The 21,849-nt window shown below is 37.0% G+C and overlaps 1 protein-coding gene across 3 annotated transcripts in view; it reads right to left on the reverse strand.

The window, feature by feature from the left end:
* Positions 1 to 21,849, reverse strand: part of GRID2 (glutamate ionotropic receptor delta type subunit 2) — a 1,644,075-nt gene that overhangs the window by 788,805 nt on the left and 833,421 nt on the right. For all 3 annotated transcript variants that reach the window (XM_027544060.1, XM_027544061.1, XM_027544059.1), the window contains exon 3: positions 17,472 to 17,756. In XM_027544060.1, the coding sequence (XP_027399861.1) occupies positions 17,472 to 17,756 (285 nt within the window). The remainder of the gene's footprint in view (positions 1 to 17,471; positions 17,757 to 21,849) is intronic.

Genomic DNA, 21,849 nt, shown 5'->3' on the forward strand with positions numbered 1-21,849 from the left:
AAATATCTGGTAGTTTGATAATGAAGGTGAAGGTATAGTTCCTGTATTTGAGGTACATCCAGTATAGTGGAGGGAATAACAATTTAGACAAGTAATTGTTTTAATGTGATCAATGCCAATTAAAGAAATGTAAAAATCAAAGGAATGGAAGCTGAGGAAAAGTAACAGCTAACCCGACTTTATTGGTACAAAAAAGAAAATTATAACACTCAATTATTGAGTTACTCTAATAAAAGGAAATAAAGTGTGTGAAATATTAAAGCAGGGATTCCCAGGTGGTGCTAGTGGTGAAGAACACGCCTGCCAATGCAGGAGACATAAGAGACGCAGGTTCCATCCCTGGGTTGGGAAGATCCTCTGGAGAAGGCATGGGAACATGCTCCAGTATTCTTGCTTGGAGAATCCCTTGGACAGAAGAGCCTGGCAAGCTACAGTCCATAGGGTTACAAAGAGTCAGATACAACTGAAGCCACTTAGCACACATGCAATATTAAAACAGTTTGTAAACTGCAAATTTCTATGCAAGGTACATTTTCATTATCAATATTATATTAACCCAGTAAAAAATCCCCCTTGTTCATGATTTTCTTCTGCTGTCCTTTCCTACAGAAAAATGGAAAATAAACAAAAAATCATAATAAGGACTAAAAGTTGATTCAGGTAATGCCTTTAGAATTTGATAGTCTAGCAATTTCTGTGATAACTGTTGCCTAGTTAGACCAACTTCCCACAATAACTCTCTAGGAGGTAGTGACTGATTGAAGTACAATGATTTGTTTTATTAAATTGTGCAGAATGATAGCTTTATTATAATCATTAGTGTAAGATTAAACTTAATTTCTCTCTAAACATGGCTTATAATTAAGTAGATTAGGGTAGAAAAATCCCAGGGGATAACAGAATAAAATGTATAAATACATTTCTAAACTGACTCACAAACCAGATATATATCTTACTGTTCATCCTAAACCAGTAGTCAGCATCAAAGAAATCTCTTTTGGAATCTAGTCTCCGCTTAATATGTGCCAAGCACTGTGAGAGGTACCTGGGAGGGAATGATGAGTAAGACGATCCCTGCCCTCTATACGTTTGCTCTTTACATAGCTGATGATAACATAGACCCTTTCACAGATAGAAAAATCATACAATACTATTCATTTTAAAAACTGTAGTTGCAACTTAAATTTAGTGATATTCTCTGGAACATTTCAAACAGTAAGTCTTAGCCTTATCATTGTATTCAAATAATTCTTTTAAAATACAGAATTTGGTAGAAGAAAAGATTTTTCACTGAGGCTTTGTATGTCTGATTTTTCTTTTCCTCTACTCATCTTTCTCCCCAATTTGAGCAGATTAGGTGCATTTAATCATTTTTAATCACTTAATGCACTGAAGACTTCACTGGGCAGGAGACTTCAGAATTCATTCAGCGAAGCTTGGTGTTTTGAAATTATGACAGAATGCTAAGCTTTAAAATTAATATTTAGATTCTTATGTTTTTTTTTTTTTTTTTAGATAAAAAGAAATACATCATACTACTGGACACGTGAGATACATCATTAAGCTGAGTGGAATTTCCCAAAGAATAAATAGCCAGATTAATCTGTAACTGCCTTGTTTCCTCAGGGGGGAAAAAGGCTTTTAATCAACCCTTACTTCAAAATAATTTGAATCATTAATTGAGTATTTCCTGTCGCTTGTACTATATTTAAAAAATAAAGATAATAGTGTGCTTTATGAGATTATATAGTTAAGCAATAGTGACCCACTGAGATTTTCCAAGGTAAGGAGCAAGGGCTGCACTTTGCTGGAGCAGCCATGAAGAGATACGCCACGCCCAAGGTAAGAGAAACCCAAGTAAGACGGTAGATGTTGCAAGAGGGCATCAGAGGGCAAACACACTGAAACCATAACACAGAAAACTAGTCAATAGAATCACACTAGGACCACAGCCTTGTCTAACTCAGTGAAACTAAGCCATCCCCGTGGGGCAACCCAAGATGGGCGGGTCATGGTGGAGAGATCTGACAGCATGTGGTCCACTGGAGAAAGGACTGGCAAACCACTTCAGTATTCTTGCCTTGAGAACCCCATGAACAGTATGAAAAGGCAAAATGATAGGATACTGAAAGAGAAACTCCCCAGGTCAGTAGATGCACAATATGCTACTGGAGATCGGTGGAGAAATAACTCCAGAAAGAATGAAGGGATGGAGCCAAAGCAAAAAGAATACCCAGCTGTGGATGCGACTGGTGATAGAAGCAAGGTCCGATGATGTAAAGAGCAATATTGCATAGGAACCTGGAATGTCAGGTCCATGAATCAAGGCAAATTGGAAGTGGTCAAACAAGAGATGGCAAGAGTGAATGTTGACATTCTAGGAATCAGCGAACTCAAATGGACTGGAACGGGTGAATTTAACTCAGATGACCATTATATCTACTACTGCGGGCAGGAATCCCTCAGAAGAAACGGAGTAGCCATCATGGTCAACAAAAGAGTCCGAAATGCAGTACTTGGATGCAATCTCAAAAACGACAGAATGATCTCTGTTTGTTTGCAAGGCAAACCATTCAATATCACAGTAATCCAAGTCTATGCCCCAACCAGTAACACTGAATAAGCTGAAGTTGAATGGTTCTATGAAGACCTACAAGACCTTTTAGAACTCACACCCAAAAAAGATGTCCTTTTCATTATAGGGGACTGGAATGCAAAAGTAGGAAGTCAAGAAACACCTGGAGCAACAGGCAAATTTGGCCTTGGAATACAGAATGAAGCAGGGCAAAGACTCATAGGGTTTTGCCAAGAAAATGCACTGGTCATAACAAACACCCTCTTCCAACAACACAAGAGAAGACTCTATACATGGACATCACCGGATGGTCAACACCGAAATCAGATTGATTATATTCTTTGCAGCCAAAGATGGAGAAGCTCCATACAGTCAGCAAAAACAAGACCAGGAGCTGACTGTGGCTCAGACCATGAACTCCTTATTGCCAAATTCAGACTTAAATTGAAGAAAGTAGGGAAAACCACTAGACCATTCAGGTATGACCTAAATCAAATCCCTTATGATTATACAGTGGAAGTAAGAAATAGATTTAAGGGACTAGACCTGATAGGTAGAGTGCCTGATGAACTATGGAATGAGGTTCGTGACATTGTACAGGAGACAGGGATCAAGACCATCCCCATGGAAAAGAAATGCAAAAAAGCAAAATGGCTGTCTGGGGAGGCCTTACAAATAGCTGTGAAAAGAAGAGAAGCGAAAAGCAAAGGAGAAGGAAAGATATAAACATCTGAATACAGAGTTCCAAAGAATAGCAAGAAGAGATAAGAAAGCCTATTTCAGTGATTAATGCAAAGAAAGAGAGAAAAACAACAGAATGGGAAAGACTAGAGATCTCTTCAAGAAAATCAGAGATACCAAAGGAACATTTCATGCAAAGATGGGCTCGATAAAGGACAGAAATGGTATGGACCTAACAGAAGCAGAAGATATTAAGAAGAGATAGCAAGAATACACAGAACTGTACAAAAAAGATCTTCACGACCCAGATAATCATGATGGTGTGATGACTGACCTAGAGTGAGACATCCTGGAATGTGAAGTCAAGTGGGCCTTAGAAAGCATCACTACAAACAAAGCTAGTGGAGGGGATAGAATTCCAGTTGAGCTATTCCAAATCCTGAAAGATGATGCTGTGAAAGTGCTTCACTCACTATGCCAGCAAATTTGGAAAACTCAGCAGTGGCCACAGGACTGGAAAACCTCAGTTTTCATTCCAATCCCAAAAAAAGGCAATGCCAAAGAATGCTCAAACTACTCACAATTGCACTCATCTCACACGCTAGTAAAGTAATGCTCAAAATTCTCCAAGCCAGGTTTCAGCAATATGTGAACCGTGAACTTCCTGATGTTCAAGCTGGTTTTAGAAAAGGCAGAGGAACCAGAGATCAAATTGCCAACATCCGCTGGATCATCGAAAAAGCAAGAGAGTTCCAGAAAAACATCTATTTCTGCTTTATTGACTATGCCAAAGCCTTTGACTGTGTGGATCACAATAAACTGTGGAAAATTCTTCAAGAGATGGGAATACCAGACCACCTGATCTGCCTCTTGAGATATTTGCATGCAGGTCAGGAAGCAACAGTTAGAACTGGACATGGAACAACAGACTGGTTCCAAATAGGAAAAGGAGTACGTCAAGGCTGTATATTGTCACCCTGTTTATTTAACTTATATGCAAAGTACATCATGAGAAACGCTGGACTGTAAGAAACACAAGCTGGAATCAAGATTGCTGGGAGAAATATCAATCACCTCAGATATGTAGATCACACCACCCTTATGGCAGAAAGGGAAGAGGAACTAAAAAGCCTCTTGATGAAAGTAAAAGTGGAGAGTGAAAAAGTTGGCTTAAAGCTCAACATTCAGAAAATGAAGATCATGGCATCCAGTCCCATCACTTCATGGGAAATAGATGGGGATTCATTTTGATATTTGGCAAAACTAATACAATTATTTAAAGTTTAAAAATAAAATAAAATTAAAAAAATATATATATATATATATAAAAACAACAACAAAAAAAGAAATAGATGGGGAAACAGTGGAAAGAGTGTCAGACTTTATTTTTCTGGGCTCCAAAACCACTACAGATGGTGACTGCAGCCATGAAATTAAAAGATGCTTACTCCTTGGAAGGAAAGTCATGACCAACCTAGATAGCATATTCAAAAGCAGAGACATTACTTTGCCAACAAAGGTTCATCTAGTCAAGGCTATGGTTTTTCCTGTGGTTATGTAAGGATGTGAGAGTTGGACTGTGAAGAAGGCTGAGCGCCAAAGAATTCATGCTTTTCAATTGTGGTGTTGGAGAAGACTCTTGAGAGTCCCTTGGACTGCAAGGAGATCCAAGCAGTGCATTCTGAAGGAGATCAGCCCTGGGGTTTCTTTGGAAGGAATGATGCTAAAGCTTAAACTCCGGTATTTTGGCCACCTCATGTGAAGAGTTGACTCATTGGAAAAGACTCTGATGCTGGTGAGGGATTGGGGGCAAGAGGAGAAGGGGACGACAGAGGATGAGATGGCTGGATGGCATCACTGACTCGATGTACGTGAGTCTGAGTGAACTCCGGGAGTTGGTGATGGACAGGGAGGCCTGGCGTGCTGCGATTCATGGGGTTGCAAAGAGTCAGACATGACTGAGCGACTGATCTGATCTGAGATTTTCTGTTTGATAAAAACTTATCAGTTTGATAAGAACTTGTCAGTTTGATAAGAACTTCTGTTGATAAGAAGATTTTAACATTAGATCATAATTTTTTAGGTTAAATGTCATTTTATGCTGAATCAATATTTTTAGGACATTTTATTGATGTACAAATCACAGTAGAATATGTTATTTTTACCTACCTGACATAATATATACAAATGCAAGCAAAATTGTTCATTAAGATGCTTGAATTAATTATATACTTACTGATGTACATTGAAGTAAATGAGAGAACTGAAACCTGGAAAGTAGCCAAATGAGTAATAAACTACTTTAAGACTGTCTAGAGAGAGAGTTAATAATATTATAGTCATCAGACATTTAAAAACACCCTCAGGGTAATTATAAACATTTGCAATAAATTAAGAGGAATGTGTCCATTTTATGGGCCTTGATTAAACCTACATCAAGACTGAATGGGATAAATACTGTGATTCCTAGGAATGCATTCATTCTGATAGCATCCCAAAGTTCATTTCAAAGAGTTCTACCATATGACAATTTAACTTTTAAAGCAAGGATGATATACTGGAGGGTAGTACTTAAGTACCTCAGGTCATTCAACTACATACTGACCCTTAATTTGGGAATCATTAAATAGTATTTGCAGAAGGCAAGAATCCATAAATAATATGTTCATTAATCCTTAAAGTTGAATTATTTCTTTGTTTTTATGCATATGGATGTCAAAAAGTAAATATTTCTGCATATAAAGAGAAATATGTTTTCACTTACTATTTTTGAGCCTAAAATATTTTTTATCAAAACATGTTATATACATTTTGGTCTCTGATTTTCAGAAATACTTAGTTTAACAAATTATAATATACATTTACATACAGACAAAAGTCTTATTGTAAAACGAAAAAGACTCTCCTGAAACAGTCAGGAAAATGTCAGAAAAGCTAAGAACATAAAATAAGTCTAAGTTGATCAAAACCAACAAAAACAAGGAAACTGAACCAAAGAAGATTGTACTTTAAAAGCAATTTTAAGTGGTGAATTATAAAGACAAATATTTATTAATTATAAACATCTAAATTACAATTTGATAATATTAGATTTAAAAATTTAATTAATAAAACTGAAATAATCTAATTCATATTTATTATTTGTTTCAAGCTGACAAGGGAAGCACACGTGTCCACATACGCATACCCTTCACCTAGAGGGTCATCATGTAACTCAGACTGCTGACTGAGAGCCCGCATACCCCAGAACAAATTATTTGGTTCAAGAATAAGCACAGGACCCAAACACAGCTTGAGACTTTATAGGAGGATAAATAGCCCTATGCATGGTATTAATATATGGACAAAGAAGGGAAGAGGCCTTTTTTAATGTAATAATTTCTAAGAATATACTTGGAGTTACCAATGACAACTGTCTGGCTTGAGAATGAAACAAATGCATGAATTGAAATAGAGTTGAGGCTGTAGTAAGAGTGCAAATATCACTACCTTTGGTTAGTTCATGCCTGTGTGTCATTGCTTTTACAAGCTGCTTATATCCCTATCATCATATTACCCCTCCAAGCTCCACAATTAGACCCAGATAATAAATCTACAAGTAGGTTCATTCTAATACTAAGTGTGGGACCAATATTTTTTAGGCAAAGGAAATTAAATAACCCAAATAGTTCTTTAGATGAAATGCACATCAACTTTGCTGCTTATGTCACTCTTGAAAATCAGTTCTATTCAGCCCATCCATCCCTGAAATTCAACTTTTATTTCAATATCTTTAAAACAGAAACCTCTCATTAAAGCAATCTATATGCTTTTATTCTATTTTAAAGATCACTCACTTCTATAACTTTCTGGCTTCTGTTGACTGTCAGTTCCAAGACTCCTGGATTCTGGAATCTAGCTGTTGGCTCTGGTACATTCAACTAATTTCTTGCTTAGACCTCTCTGACAGTGAGCCTGCCTGGACTACTACCATTGCTTCTAATGAATCTTCCTAGGTATTATATTATACCTTCTTGATCAAACGCTGTCTCAGAGATTTGGCTGAAAGCATAAATAGCATGATAAGCAAATTGAAAATGATTCAAGATTGGAAGGGGAGGGCAATATAACGAATACTTATGATAAAGATTTAATATAAAAAATTTAAAAGGCAGAAGTTATGTGAAAACACAAGTGTTTTTTGTTTGGCTAAAAAGCAGTAAAGGTCTCACTTCTCCAAGGCAATAAGATAGCATGTGGCATACTGTGTAATCAGTATATCAGCCAAATACAGAAATATTGAAAAAATAAAATAGATAAGGATAAAGGCATTTATTAGAAAGATGGACTATCTAAGAAGCATACATTATCAGGTTGAAAATAGTAAACTGTTCTTGGTACTTAGGCAGTAGAAGACTGAGTGGGTTCATGGGATATAATCAATTCTTTACTTACTGATAAATGATTACAAGCAAAAGGATTACTTATTTTATATTATTCCAGAAATGAATCATTTTGTCCAGTATATTTTAAGTATTATAAAAAGAAAAGGTTTCTGCCAATTAGAAATGTCCAGTATCCATTTTTAAGATAGTATCCTTGAGAATACAATGAGTTCTCTCTTGCTTGGAGGATTCTGGCAGGGAAACAATGCTACCAATCAAAGATGTTGAAGAAGATATCTACTAAAGTTTCTTGCTTCCAGATGCCTTATCTAGGAACAAAACTGGCTGCATCAGAAACATCAGGAGAGGTGTTAACATTTAGTGCCCACCTTGCAAAAATTCTGATTCCAGGTGTCAATGATGGACCTGAGGTGGTATGACGATTAAGAAGTTCTTCCAGTCATTCTGGTCTATTATCAAATCTGGGTTCCAGGTGTCCACTACACTCAATTCTAACCCTTTGTCTCTGACACCATAATCGATAAGTGATCACATTTTAATTCTGATACTTCATTTGAAATTATAAATAAATCTATTTTTTTCCTTTTTTTTAGTTTTCAGATATCTAATAGGTTGTTATGGCTTCTAATTTTTATAATTTACTTATAATAAATAAATAGAACTTACATGTATAGTTCAAAGATTTATTGTGTTGCACTCAAAACAAAAAATTGAATATCTCTGGTACCACAGAAGGTTATCATGTGTCCTTTTTCAGACAGTCCACTCCTGGCGCAGAGATGCAACCACTTTCTGACTGGATCACCAAGATTAGTTTTGTATGTTACCAGAATTCATATAAATGGAATACTATAGCATATACTTCTTTTCTTTCAGGCTTATTTCACTCAAATTTTTATTGTTGAATATTTCAATGGTTCATTTCTTCTTATTGCTGAATAGTATTCCATTGTAGGAACATTCCATAATTCCTTGAACCATTTTCAAAATTATGGACATTTAAGTTGTTTCTAGGTTTGGACTTCATGAATAATGCTAATATAAGGATTTTTATATACGATTTCGCAAAGATATACATTCACATTTATCTTGGTAAATACCTGGAAGTGACATGGGTAAGTCACGTGGTGGACGAATATTTAAATTTGTAATGAATTGCCAAAGGGTTCCATAAGCGCCTGTACATTTTTACATCCAACTCTGTAGAGGGTTTCAGTTTGCCACATTCTTTCCCATGTGTAGTAACGGCCTTCAGTCAGTCTAGTGGGTACTGATTAGTATCTTATTTTAATTGGCATATACCTGTGGACTAAAAACGTTCAGCACTTCTTGTGTTTATTGGCCGTTTATATATCTTCTTATATGAATTCTTTGAACAAACTTTTGCACACTTTCGGTTATTATATCTGTGTTGGTCTCATATTTTTGCTTTGTAGTTTTGTTTGTTTAATTCTCTAAGCCTTTTATATAGTCTATGTATTTGCATAAGTTTTTCAGGTATATGTATTGAAGTTTACTCCCCAGTTTACAGTTTGCCTAATTATTTTCTTAATGGTGTCTAATACGAACAGAAAGCTTTAATTAAGATAAAGCTCGTGTTGCTTGCTGTGCCCCAAGTATTAAAGTCCTCTCCCTCTAATTCAGGAGCTTAGTGTTTTCTGCTAGCGTACCTATAATTGAGGCAGGCTAACTTATTTAGCTTGCAAGTAGGCTAAAATCTCAGGGCTTCTCCAGTGGCTCAGTGGTAAAATATCCACCTATTATGTAGGAGATGAGGGGTCCGATCCCTGAGTTGGGAAGATCCTCTGGAGAAGGGATGGCATCCCACTCCAGTTTTCTTGCCTGGAGAATCCCATGAACTGAGGAGTCTTGTGGACTACAGTCTGTAGGATCGCAAGGAGTCAGACAGGACAGAAGCAATTGAGCACACATGCATGCACGCACGCACGCAGGGCGAAAATCTCAGATCCTTCACAGTTCTTCACTGTATCACATTACAGCCCCAGCTGTAAGCAATCTGCGGACTATAGTTTTTCAACTGGAAGTATTACACTGTCAAGCAGATTTGGCCTAAGGAGGAGAACAGTTATTATATAGGCAAGCAGCTATTTCTGTTGAGAAGTCAGCCTACTTTGACTCAATGACTGTCCTGTTTCCAAATTTACAATGATAAACAAACCTCCTGAACTGATATGCAGTATTTTTTCTTGAATGGTATTAATATGCTAAAGGTCAGCAGGCTTAAAGTCACTTACTATATCTCTTTAATGAAAATGGTTCTACACATTTTCATTTGTAAATGCTTAAGAAATTTGTGTCAGAAATTAATCTTATTATTTCTATAGCATCAAAAGAGTCCAGTAGTTGAAAGCAGAGGAGACACTATCAGTGCTTGAATTCAGGCTTTGGGGACTTAGTTTCAAGTCACCTGACTTCTTACTACCTCAGCTTTTTTCATCTGTAATATCATTACCATCATAATCATCATCATCATCATCATCATCATCTACCGCATAGAGCTGCTGTGAGAATTAAATGAACACGTAAAGCATTTAGAACAGAGCCTGGATATCAATAAATGTTCTCTATAAATAGATTATCCCCTTGTTATATTCTGGTGTGATAGTTCACTGCAATCTCTTCATACTCATACATGGTTAGGAGTACATGCTCTGGTCAGACTTTAAACTCAGTATTGATGCTTCTTAGGCATATTTCATAAACAAGTTACCCATTGGTTGCTTCTGTTTTCCAATTTTTAAAATTGTGATAATCCTATAATCTACTTCATAGAGCTATTGAGAAAATTCAGTGATATAATGCAAAATATTTATTCTAGTGCCTGGCCAATAAAAATCCTCAGAGATACTATTTTTAATATTTTTATTTCTATAATATTTGTTCACACTGTCTATTGGAGTTGCTGTCTCTCAAACACTGTGAAAGTTAGGTAGGATTCTGAGAGGCAATAATCAAGATCCAAGTCTACCCATGAAGCCTTCTTTGATCACTGCTGCCTAAATTAAACACTATCTTCAGCACTCAGTTTATATCATTTATGACACAACTTACTATTTTCTCTATTAAGAGACTATTCTAAATATTTTATCTTTTAATTATGTTTCTTAAAGGTTAAGACTAAATTCTGTAAAATTTTTAATGTGATGTTTTGTATTTTCACTAAACAAGGGAACAATGAATATTTCTTGAATGACACATTTTTAAAAGTTCAACACTTCTTTCCAAGTATTTAAAAAAATATCTTGAGTCAATTCATTCAAATAAACTTTCACATTTTTATTTCTCTTTCCATCCATTTTTTTTTTTAAGTTGCTCAGTCATGTCCAACTCTTTGTGACCCCATCGACTATACAGTCTATGGAATTCTCCAGGCTAGAATACTGGAGAGGGTAGCCTTTCTCTTCTCCAGGGAATCTTCCCAACTCAGGTTTCAAACCCAGGACTCCTACAATGCAAGCAGGTTCTTTACCAGCTGAGACAAGGGAAGCCCAAGAATACTTGATCTTCCCAACCCAGGAATCAAACCTGGGTCATCATCCATTTACTTAGTCAAAGATTTGAATTTTCTCTGTTAAGGAATTTATAGTGTACTGTTACACTGGGCTCATAGTCATAAGTTCAGTTCAGTTCATTCACTAAGTCATGTCTTACTCTTTGCAACCCCATGGAATGCAACAAGTCAGACCACCCTGTTGAATCACCAACTTCTGGAGTTTACTCAAACTCATGTCCATTGGGTCTGTGATGCCATACAACCATCTCATCCTCTGTCGTCCCCTTCTCCTCCCACCTTCAATCTTTCCCAGCATCAGGGTCTTTTCCAATGAATCAGTTCTCTGCATCAGGTGGCCAAAGCATTGGAGTTTCAGCTTCAGCATCAGTCTTTCCAATGAATATTCAGGACTGATTTCCTTTAGGATTGACTGGTTGGATCTCCTTGCAGTCCAAGGGACTCTCAAGAGTCTTCTCCAACACCACAGTGCAAAAGTATCAATTCTTTGGCACTCAGCTTTCTTTATAGACCAACTCTCACACCGGTACATGACTACTGAAAAAACCATAGCCTTGACTAGATGGACCTGTGTTGGCAAAGTAATATCTCTGCTTTTTAATATGCTGTCTAGGTTGGCCATAACTTTCCTTGCAAGGAGTAAGCATCTTTTAATTTCATGGCTACAGTCACCATCTGCAGTGATTTCGAAGCCCCCCAAATAAAGTCTGTCACTGTTTCCAGTGTTTGCTCATCTATTTGCTATGAAGTGATGGGACCAGATGCCATGATCCTAGTTTTCTGAATGTTGAGCTTTAAGCCAACTTAAATCATAATTTAAGCTCAAAATCACAATTAACTGCGTTTGAAAAAAGTGTTCCTCTAATAAACTGGATAAGAAATCTAATCTTTTTCTTTAAGTATATTTTTCTAAGCAAAATACATCTTCAATAACATTTGGCTTCAGCAGGTTGCCTGATTCCATCCATGGATGATACTTAATCCATTCCTTAATGAAAGTAACTCCTGATAACCAAGATAAAAGTCAAGTATAATTCTAATGTTTGAACTTAAAATGAGGACTATGGTGAATGGCAAGAGTGAATATCGACATTCTAGGAATCAGTGAACTGAAATGGACTAGAATGGGTGAATTTAATCCACATGACCATTATATCTACTACTGCGGGCAGGAATCCCTTAGAAGAAATGGAATGGCCATCATGGTCAACAAAAGAGTCCGATATGCAGTACTTGGATGCAATCTCAAAAACGACAGAATGATCTCTGTTTGTTTCCAAGGCAAACCATTCAATATCACAGTAATCCAAGTCTATGCCCCAACCAGTAATGCTGAAGAAGCTGAAGTTGAACGGTTCTATGAACCTACAAGACCTTTTAGAACTCACACCCAAAAAAGATGTCCTTTTCATTATAGGGGACTGGAATGCAAAAGTAGGAAGTCAAGAAACACCTGGAGTAACAGGCAAATTTGGCCTTGGAATACAGAATGAAGCAGGGCAAAGAATCATAGGGTTTTGCCAAGAAAATGCACTGGTCATAACAAACACCCTCTTCTAAGAACACAAGAGAAGACTCTATACATGGACATCACCGGATGGTCAACACCAAAATCAGATTGATTATATTCTTTGAGCCAAAGATGGAGAAGCTCCATACAGTCACCAAAAACAAGACCAGGAGCTGACTGTGGGTCGGACCATGAACTCCTTATTGCCAAATTCAGACTTAAATTGAAGAAAGTAGGGAAAACCACTAGACCATTCAGGTATGACCTAAATCAAATCCCTTATGATTATACAGTGGAAGTGAGAAATAGATTTAAGGGCCTAGATCTGATAGATAGAGTGCCTGATGAACTATGGAATGAGGTTCGTGACATTGTACAGGAGACAGGGATCAAGACCATCCCCATGGAAAATAAATGCAAAAAAGCAAAATGGCTGTCTGGGGAGGCCTTACAAATAGCTGTGAAAAGAAGAGAAGTGAAAAGCAAAGGAGAAAAGGAAAGATATGAAGATCTGAATGCAGAGTTCCAAAGAATAGCAAGAAGAGATAAGAAAGCCTTCTTCAGCGATCAATGCAAAGAAATAGAGGAAAACAACAGACTGGGAAAGACTAGAGATCTCTTCAAGAAAATCAGAGATATCAAAGGAACATTTCATGCAAAGATGAGCTCAATAAAGGACAGAAATGGTATGGACCTAACAGAAGCAGAAGATATTAAGAAGAGATGGCAAGAATACATAGAAGAACTGTACAAAAAAGATCTTCATGACCCAGATAATCACGATGGTGTGATCACTCACCAAGAGCCAGACATCCTGGAATGTGAAGTCAAGTGGGTCTTAGAAAGCATCACTACGAACAAAGCTAGTGGAGGTAATGTAATTCCAGTTGAGCTATTCCAAATCCTGAAAGATGATGCTGTGAAAGTGCTTCACTCACTATGCCAGCAAATTTGGAAAACTCAGCAGTGGCCACAGGACTGGAAAACCTCAGTTTTCATTCCAATCCCAAAGAAAGGCAATGCCAAAGAATGCTCAAACTACTGCACAATTGCACTCATCTCACATGCTAGTAAAGTAATGCTCAAAATTCTCCAAGCCAGGCTTCAGCAATATGTGAACCGTGAACTTCCTCATGTTCAAGCTGGTTTTAGAAAAGGCAGAGGAACCAGAGATCAAATTGCCAACATCCGCTGGATCATCGAAAAAGCAAAAGAGTTCCAGAAAAACATCTATTTCTGCTTTATTGACTATGCCAAAGCCTTTGACTGTGTGGATCACAATAAACTGTGGAAAATTCTCAAAGATATAGGAATACCAGACCACCTGATCTGCCTCTTGAGAAATCTATATGCAGGTCAGGAAGCAACAGTTAGAACTGGACATGGAACAACAGACTGGTTCCAAATAGGAAAAGGAGTACGTCCAGGCTGTATATTGTCACCCTGTTTATTTAACTTATATGCAGAGTACATCATGAGAAACACTGGACTGGAAGAAACACAAACTGGAATCAAGACTGCTGGGAGAAATATCAATCACCTCAGATATGCAGATGACACCACCCTTGTGGCAGAAAGTGAAGAGGAACACAAAAGCCTCTTGATAAAAGTGAAAGTGGAAAGTGAAAAAGTTGGCTTAAAGCTCAACATTCAGAAAACAAAGATCATGGCATCTGGTCCCACCACTTCATGAGAAATAGATGGGGAAACAGTGGAAACAGTGTCAGACTTTATTTTTCTGGGCTCCAAAATCACTACAGATGGTGACTGCAGCCATGAAAATAAAAGATGCTTACTCCTTGGAAGGAAGGTTATGACCAACCTAGATAGCACATTGAAAAGCAGAGACATTATTTTGCCAACAAAGTTTCATCTAGTCAAGGCTATAATTTTTCCTGTGGTCATGTATGGATGTGAGATTTGGACTGTGAAGAAGGCTGAGCGCCGAAGAATGATGCTTTTGAACTGTGGTGTTGGAGAAGACTCTTGAGAGTCCCTTGGACTGCAAGGAGATCCAAGCAGTCCATTCTGAAGGAGATCAGCCCTGGGATTTCTTTGGAAGGAATGATGCTAAAGCTGAAACTCCTCCGTACTTTGGCCACCTCATGCTAAGAGTTGACTCATTGGAAAAGACTCTCATGCTGGGAGGGATTGGGGGCAGGAGGAGAAGGGGACGACAGAGGATGAGATGGCTGGATGGCATCACTGACTCGATGGACGTGAGTCTGAGTGAACTCCGGGAGTTGGTGATGGACAGGGAGGCCTGGCGTGCTGCGATTCTTGGGGTCTCAAAGAGTTGGACACGACTGAGCAACTGATTTGATCTGATCTGATGATGAATGTATATGTAAATACATGTAGCCCTCTTCAAGATACAAGATATTTGGATAGCTTGATGTTTATGTTGGATTGTAGCCTAGTTCTTTACTAGCAAGATTTATTGTAAGTATCAAAGGAAAATTTTCTTTGAAGAAAAGTATTACTGGAAATGATTGTAAAGTACAATCAGGATATTTTTTCATGAATTATTAAATTAAAAAGTTAAAATAAAGTTTATCATCAGAATAAAGGAAAATGTTTTCATTATTCCTAAAACAAACACTGCTTCTAACAGAGGATACAAATACTATGATTATAAGCATCTTATGTATTCAAAGGAAAGCAAAAGAAAAGAGAATGGGGAAATTCAAATGTATGGAAAGGAGTGTGTGACCATGAATTTAGTATACATTAAAAAAATTACTTATCAGTAATCAAAATGCCTTCTTTATAAGAATTCCCTACGTGTAATCCATGTAGGACTTGGTAATAAGATAACAAGGAATTTTCTTTTCTCATGGATATTTGTAATCATACAGTAAAATTCTCATTTTAATTTGTAGAAACATCATCAAAAGTTATTTTCTGTTCTTTATTTTACATACTATTTTGATAGGACTAACTAAGCAGTGTTTTCTCCTTTTAAATAAAGATTTAGAATTTAAAAATTCATTATTTCAAATTATGTTTGAGTAGAGGTCATGATAACCATTTGTCGTTATATATCCATTGATAATCTGACTAGAAAAAATTGACAAAGGGATACTCAGTATGTTGACAGTAGAGCTAGAGTTTACTATGTTCACTAAGTAATTCTACTAGTGACTAACAGATTTGTGTTCCATCCTTACTTTTACTGATGAGCCAATTATTTTTATTTCCTTTTTGTTTACTTTATTCATTTTAGTCTCTTGGTCTTCGTTCTGTGACCCCTAAGTAATATGAATTAAGCAACAAAATAAGGATTTCCGTCCTGGGGACAAAGGACTGTGCTTTTAGAGAGTCTCACAGACTTTTGGCTGAAGTCTACCCATCAAGTTTAATGGAACTCAGCTGCCCAAACCCCATGTGACCTTTGAATATTTAGGGCTAATGTAGCTGCCACTTGCTTTCCCTCCCTAGGAGTCCACAGGAGCTCAATTTGCTGCTTTCCAGCTTTCTGCCAACCTGTTTGTGCTTGGTTCTATTGATGTCACTTTCTGGCCACTCTTGTGTAACTGTTCTCTGTGTTCAAAATGCTGAGCAGATTAGGGTAAGAAAACTCTCATTTTGAAATAGTTTTTCATTTGCAATGAAAATAAGTTGCACTTTAGATTATAAATCTTAACGTTTTAAAATAAAAACTGTAAAAACCAGGCCCATCCACACTGAAAGGATTTTTTTTTTTTCTGTCTCTTTCTTAAGGCAAATTTCTAAGGAAGCACATGTTTTACAGTATATATCCCTTATCAAAATCTGTTTATTTCTTCTCGTTTGAACCTAGCAATCTCTACTCTCTTTCCTCTCTTCCTAATGACAAAAATAAGAGAGAAACTATATTTGAAAATCTCTGGGATTAGTCAGATAGAAAACAGGTAGATTTTAATTTGGGAAAAAAGTGTTTGAGCAAAAATAACATTATTTCATTATTTAATATTAAATGCGTGCTAAGCTACTTCAGTTGTGTCTGACTCTTTGTCATGCTATGGATGGCAGCCTGCCAGGCTCCTCTGGGATTCTCCAGGCAAGAATACTGGAGTGGCTTGCCATGCCCTCCTCCAGGGGATCTTCCTGACTCAGGGATCAAACCTGAGTCTCTTATGTCTCTTGCATTGGCAGGAAAGTTCTTTATACCTGGGAAGCCCTATTTTTGCTTACTTTGGTTGATGTAGCACAAGTAAAAATATTGAGACAAAGTATCTTCTTAAGATATAGTAAAATAATATAAGTAAAATGCCTTGTGTTTTACCTTGGAAAGTTAAATAAATTAAGTATCTTTATACTAAGCAGTATTTTTGTGAGAGTTCACATTGGAGACAATATGCTAGGATAAATAAAAGGCATTATAATTTCAATGACCCTCAAAGTGTTAAGTACTATGTAGATTCTAAAGTCTATACAAGAGCATAAGAAAAATACTTCAGATTATTTTTTAACTGAAAAATAGAAATATGTAATATTTTTAAGTGTTCTAGGATCTGTCCAAAATTATTCTTTTATTATTATATTTAGGTATAAATGCTTTTGAAAGAGGAAAAAATACAGCATTGTTTTCAATAACTTCCTATTATTTGAAAGATCAAAATATATGCAAAAGATTGAACCTGAGGTCTTAACAAACTTTTTGTCATTGTTGCCTGATTTGTAAGAACATGACAGGACATGAAAACCACAAATAATAATAACTTCTTCAAGTTTTTCAAGATTCAACAAAATTAACTGCCATATAAATACCAGCTGACAAAACTCATGCAAGTAACAAACACTTACCATACTCGCTATCATAGAATATAATGAACTTCTGCCAGGCATATTCGGTGACCACTCTCAGGATAACGTCATTTAAGTAGACAGGTGGCCGAACAGAGAGAGTGTAGTCATCATTCCTGTTGCTCCGGGTGAGTCCACAGCCACTCCTTGGGGTCCCAGCTGTGGAGCGCTGAATGAAGAGGTGGGGGATATGCATGGCATCTGCCAAAGACTGGAGGGATCCTGCCGATGTGCAGCCAATGGAGCTGACCAGGGCCAAGATGCCTTGATTCATAAGTTCACAGGCTGTAAGAAAGTACAGTAATATTCAAATGTCAATATAGGTTTCATGAGTTTTCTCTTTTACAAATAATAGTAAATAAAGGTTACACAGTTATTATACAACTATGGAAATATATATATATTTTAAAGAACATTCTACATGTGGATATCTTTCAATTATAAACTGCTATTGGGATTCAGATCAAGAATCCTATCCTAATTATTAACAGCTATCTTACTTCATATAAATTTCTTAGCTACTCTTCTTTTCAGTTTAATCGTCTATAAAGAAGACATTTAACCAGGAATCCTTCAGGATTATTGTGAAGGTCAGAGATAATTCAGTGTCTGATATTTGCCTCTCACGTGATAGGCATCCAATTAGTGACAGCTATGTGGTTTGGTCACTAAGTCGTGTCCTACTCTTGAAATCCCATGGACTGTATCCCTCCAGGCTCCTCTCTCCATGGGATTTATCTAGGCAACATAACTGGAGTGGTTTCCCATTTCCTTCTCCAAGTGACAGTATATAATTATCAATGTATAATTCAAAGAAAAGGTAATTATTTATTGAATATGTAACACAAGGTTTTACAAAAGGAGATAATATGCAAACTGGTAAATAAATGAAGGGGGAGATGAAGAGTTTGAGGAAGGCACTTCTGGCCACAGAGAAGAGAGTCATTCTGATACCTAAAACTTTGATGACACTCGGCTTTCATATTAAACTTGGGAAATGAAAATGTTTTTGTTTTTTTCCTGTTTACAGAAAAGTCATAGTCAAACAAAATAATGCATTTCAGAAACTATTTCATTCTGGTTTCTAGCTGAAATTTTTCTAATTTCAACTACATGGTTTATGATCTGTTTTAGCTTCATTTTAACTACTGTGTGAATGCATATACTCTTACTTCAAAACATATTTAAAATGAGGACAAATATAAATTATAAATAAACATAAAGACATAGCATATATAGAAAAAAAGAGTTCAGAAGTGATATTTCAGAATGCCAATTTTTGAAGTCAAGAATTTAAAAACCAAAAGTAAATATAGAAAGAATTAGGAAAAATTAATTCCACTGGAGAAGGTAAGACATCATAATTGTTCAAGTATTTATTCTAGATCTTATGCATTCTAGATATAACATTCTCAGGATTCAAACTTTTATTTTTTACATAAGTCTTGAAAAATTCAAAGGAAAAGTTAGATGATAAGTAACTCCATGAAATAAACTGGCCATTTGGGGGGTGGTCCCAAGATGGCAGAGGAATAGGACGGGAAGACCACTTTCTCTCCCACAAATTCATCAAGAGCTCAATTGAATGCTGGGTAACTTCCACAAAACAACTGAATGCTGGTGGAGGACACCAGGCACCCAGAAAGGCAGCCCATTCTCTTCAAAAGGAGGGGTGTGATTACTGGCTTGATTGCTCTCTCCCCTTTTGACCCTCACTTTTCTCCACCAGGTCACCTCAATCTCCTCCCTCCCCCTTCTCTTCTCTACTTAACTCTGTGACTCTCTCTGGGTGTTCCAGACTGTGGAGAAAACTCAGGGAACTGATTACTGGCTAGATCAGTCTCTCCTCTTTTGACCCCCCCTCTTCTCCTCCTGGTCACCTCTATCTCTCTCCTCCCTCTTCTCTTCTCCATGTAACTCTGTGAACCTCTCTGAGTGTCCCTTGCTGAGGAGAACTGTTTCACCATTAACCTAGATGTTTTGTCATTTGTGGTGTATGGATGGAAAAGTCTTGAGGCTACTGTAAGAATGAGACTGAAAGCCAGAGGCAGGAGGCTTAACTCCAAAACTTGAGAACATCAGAGAACTCTTGATTGTAGGGAACATTAATAGACAAGAGCTCACCCAAAAGCCTCCATACCTACACTGAAACCAAGCTCCACCCAAGAGCCAACAAATTCTAGACAAAGACATACCATGCTAATTCTCCAGCAAAGCAGGAACACAGCCCTGAGCATTAAAAGACAGGCTGCCCGAAGCCAGTCAAACCCATAGACACCCCCAAACTCACTACTGGACACTTCACTGCACTTCAGAGAGAAGAGATCCAGTTCTACCCATCAGACCACAAATGCAAGCTCCCCTAATCGGGAAACCTTGACAAGCCACTCGTCCTACCCCACCCACAGGAAGCAGGCTCCACAATAAAGAGGAACCACAAACTTCCAGTCTACAAAAAGGGCACCCAACACAGCAATCTAAATAAAATGAAAAGGCAGAGAAATATTCAGAAGGTAAAGGAACATGATAAATGCCCACCAAACTAAACAAAACAGGAGGAGATAGGGAGTCTACCTGAAAAAGAATTCAGAATAATGATAGTAAAGATGATCCCAAATCTTGAAAACAAAATGGACTTACAGATAAATAGACTAGAGACAAGTATTGAGAAGATGAAAGAAATGTTTAACAAGGACCCAGAAGAAATAAAGAAGAGTGGATCAATAATGAATAATGAAATGACAGATCAAAAGCACTCTGGAGGGGGCCAACAGTAGAATACTGAAGCAGAAGATAGGATAAGTGAAGTGGAACATAGAATGGTGGAAATAAATGAAGCAGAGTGGAAAAAAGAAGAAAAAATATTAAAAGAAATGAGGACAACCTCAGAGACCTCCGAGACAATGTCAAATGCCCCAACATTTGAATCATAGGAGTCCCAGAAGACCAAAAAAAAAAAGAAAAAAAAGGGGGGCATGAGAAAATACTTGAGGAGATAATAGTTGAAAACTTGCCTAAAATGGGGAAGGAAATAGCCACTCAAGTCCAAGAAATCCAGAGAGGCCCAAACATGATGAACCCAAGGCAAAACACCCCAAGACACATATTAATCAAACTGATGAAGATCAAACTCAAAGAGCAGCAAGGGAAAAAAAACAAATAACACATGAGGGGATCCCCGTAAAAATAACAGCTGATCTTTCAATAGAAACTCTTTAGGCCAGAAGGGAATGACAGGACATATTTAAAGAGATAAAAGAGAAAAACATACAACCCAGATTACTGTACCCAGCAAGGATCTCATTCAAATATGAAGAATTCAAAAGCTTTATAGACAAGCAAAAGCTGAGAGAATTCAGCACCACCAAACCAGCTCTCCAACAAATGCTAAAGGATCTTCTCTAGACAGGAAACACAGAAGTTTGTTTCAAACCCAAACAACAAAGTAAATGGAAATGGGATCATACTTATCAATAATTACCTTAAATGTAAATGGGTCGAATGCCCCAACCAAAAGACAAAGACTGGCTGAATGGATACAAAAAACAAGACCCCTATATATGCTGTCTACAAGAGACCCACATCAAACCAGGGGACACATACAGACTGAAAGTGAAGGGCTGAAAAAAAAGATATTTCATGCATATGGAGACCAAAAGAAAGCAGGAGTAGCAATACTCATATCAGATAAAATAGACTGAAATAAAGGCTGTGAAAAGAGACACAGAAAGACAGTACTTAATGGTCAAAGGATAAATCCAAGAAGAAGATACAACAATTGTAAATATATATGCACCCAACATAGGAGCACCTCAATACATAAGGCAAATGCTAACAAGTATGAAAGGGGAAATTAACAGTAACACAATAATAGTGGGGACTTTAATACCCCACTCACACCTAGGGATAGATAAACCAAACAGAAAATTAGCAAGGAAACACAGACTTTAAATGATACAATGGACCAGTTAGACCTAATTGATATCTATAGGACATTTCACCTCCAAAACAATGAATTTCACCTATTTCTCAAGTGCACACAGAACATTCTCCAGGATAGATCACATCCTGGTTCATAAATCTAGCCTTGGTAAATTCAAAAAAAATGAAATCATTTCAAGCATCTTTTCTGATCACAATGTGGTAAGATTAGGTGACAACTACAGGAAAAAAACTATTAAAATACAAACATATGGAGGCTAAACAACACACTTCTGAATAACCAACAAACCATGGAAGAAATCAAAAAGGGAATCAAAATATTCATAGAAACAAATGAAGATGAAAATAGGACAACCCAAAAATCAGTAAAAGCAGTACTAAGGGAAAGGTTCATACCAATAGAAGTTTAACTTCAAGAAAGAAGAGAAAAAAATTA

Source organism: Bos indicus x Bos taurus, chromosome 6 (genome assembly GCF_003369695.1).
Source record: "Bos indicus x Bos taurus breed Angus x Brahman F1 hybrid chromosome 6, Bos_hybrid_MaternalHap_v2.0, whole genome shotgun sequence".
NCBI lineage: Eukaryota > Metazoa > Chordata > Mammalia > Artiodactyla > Bovidae > Bos > Bos indicus x Bos taurus.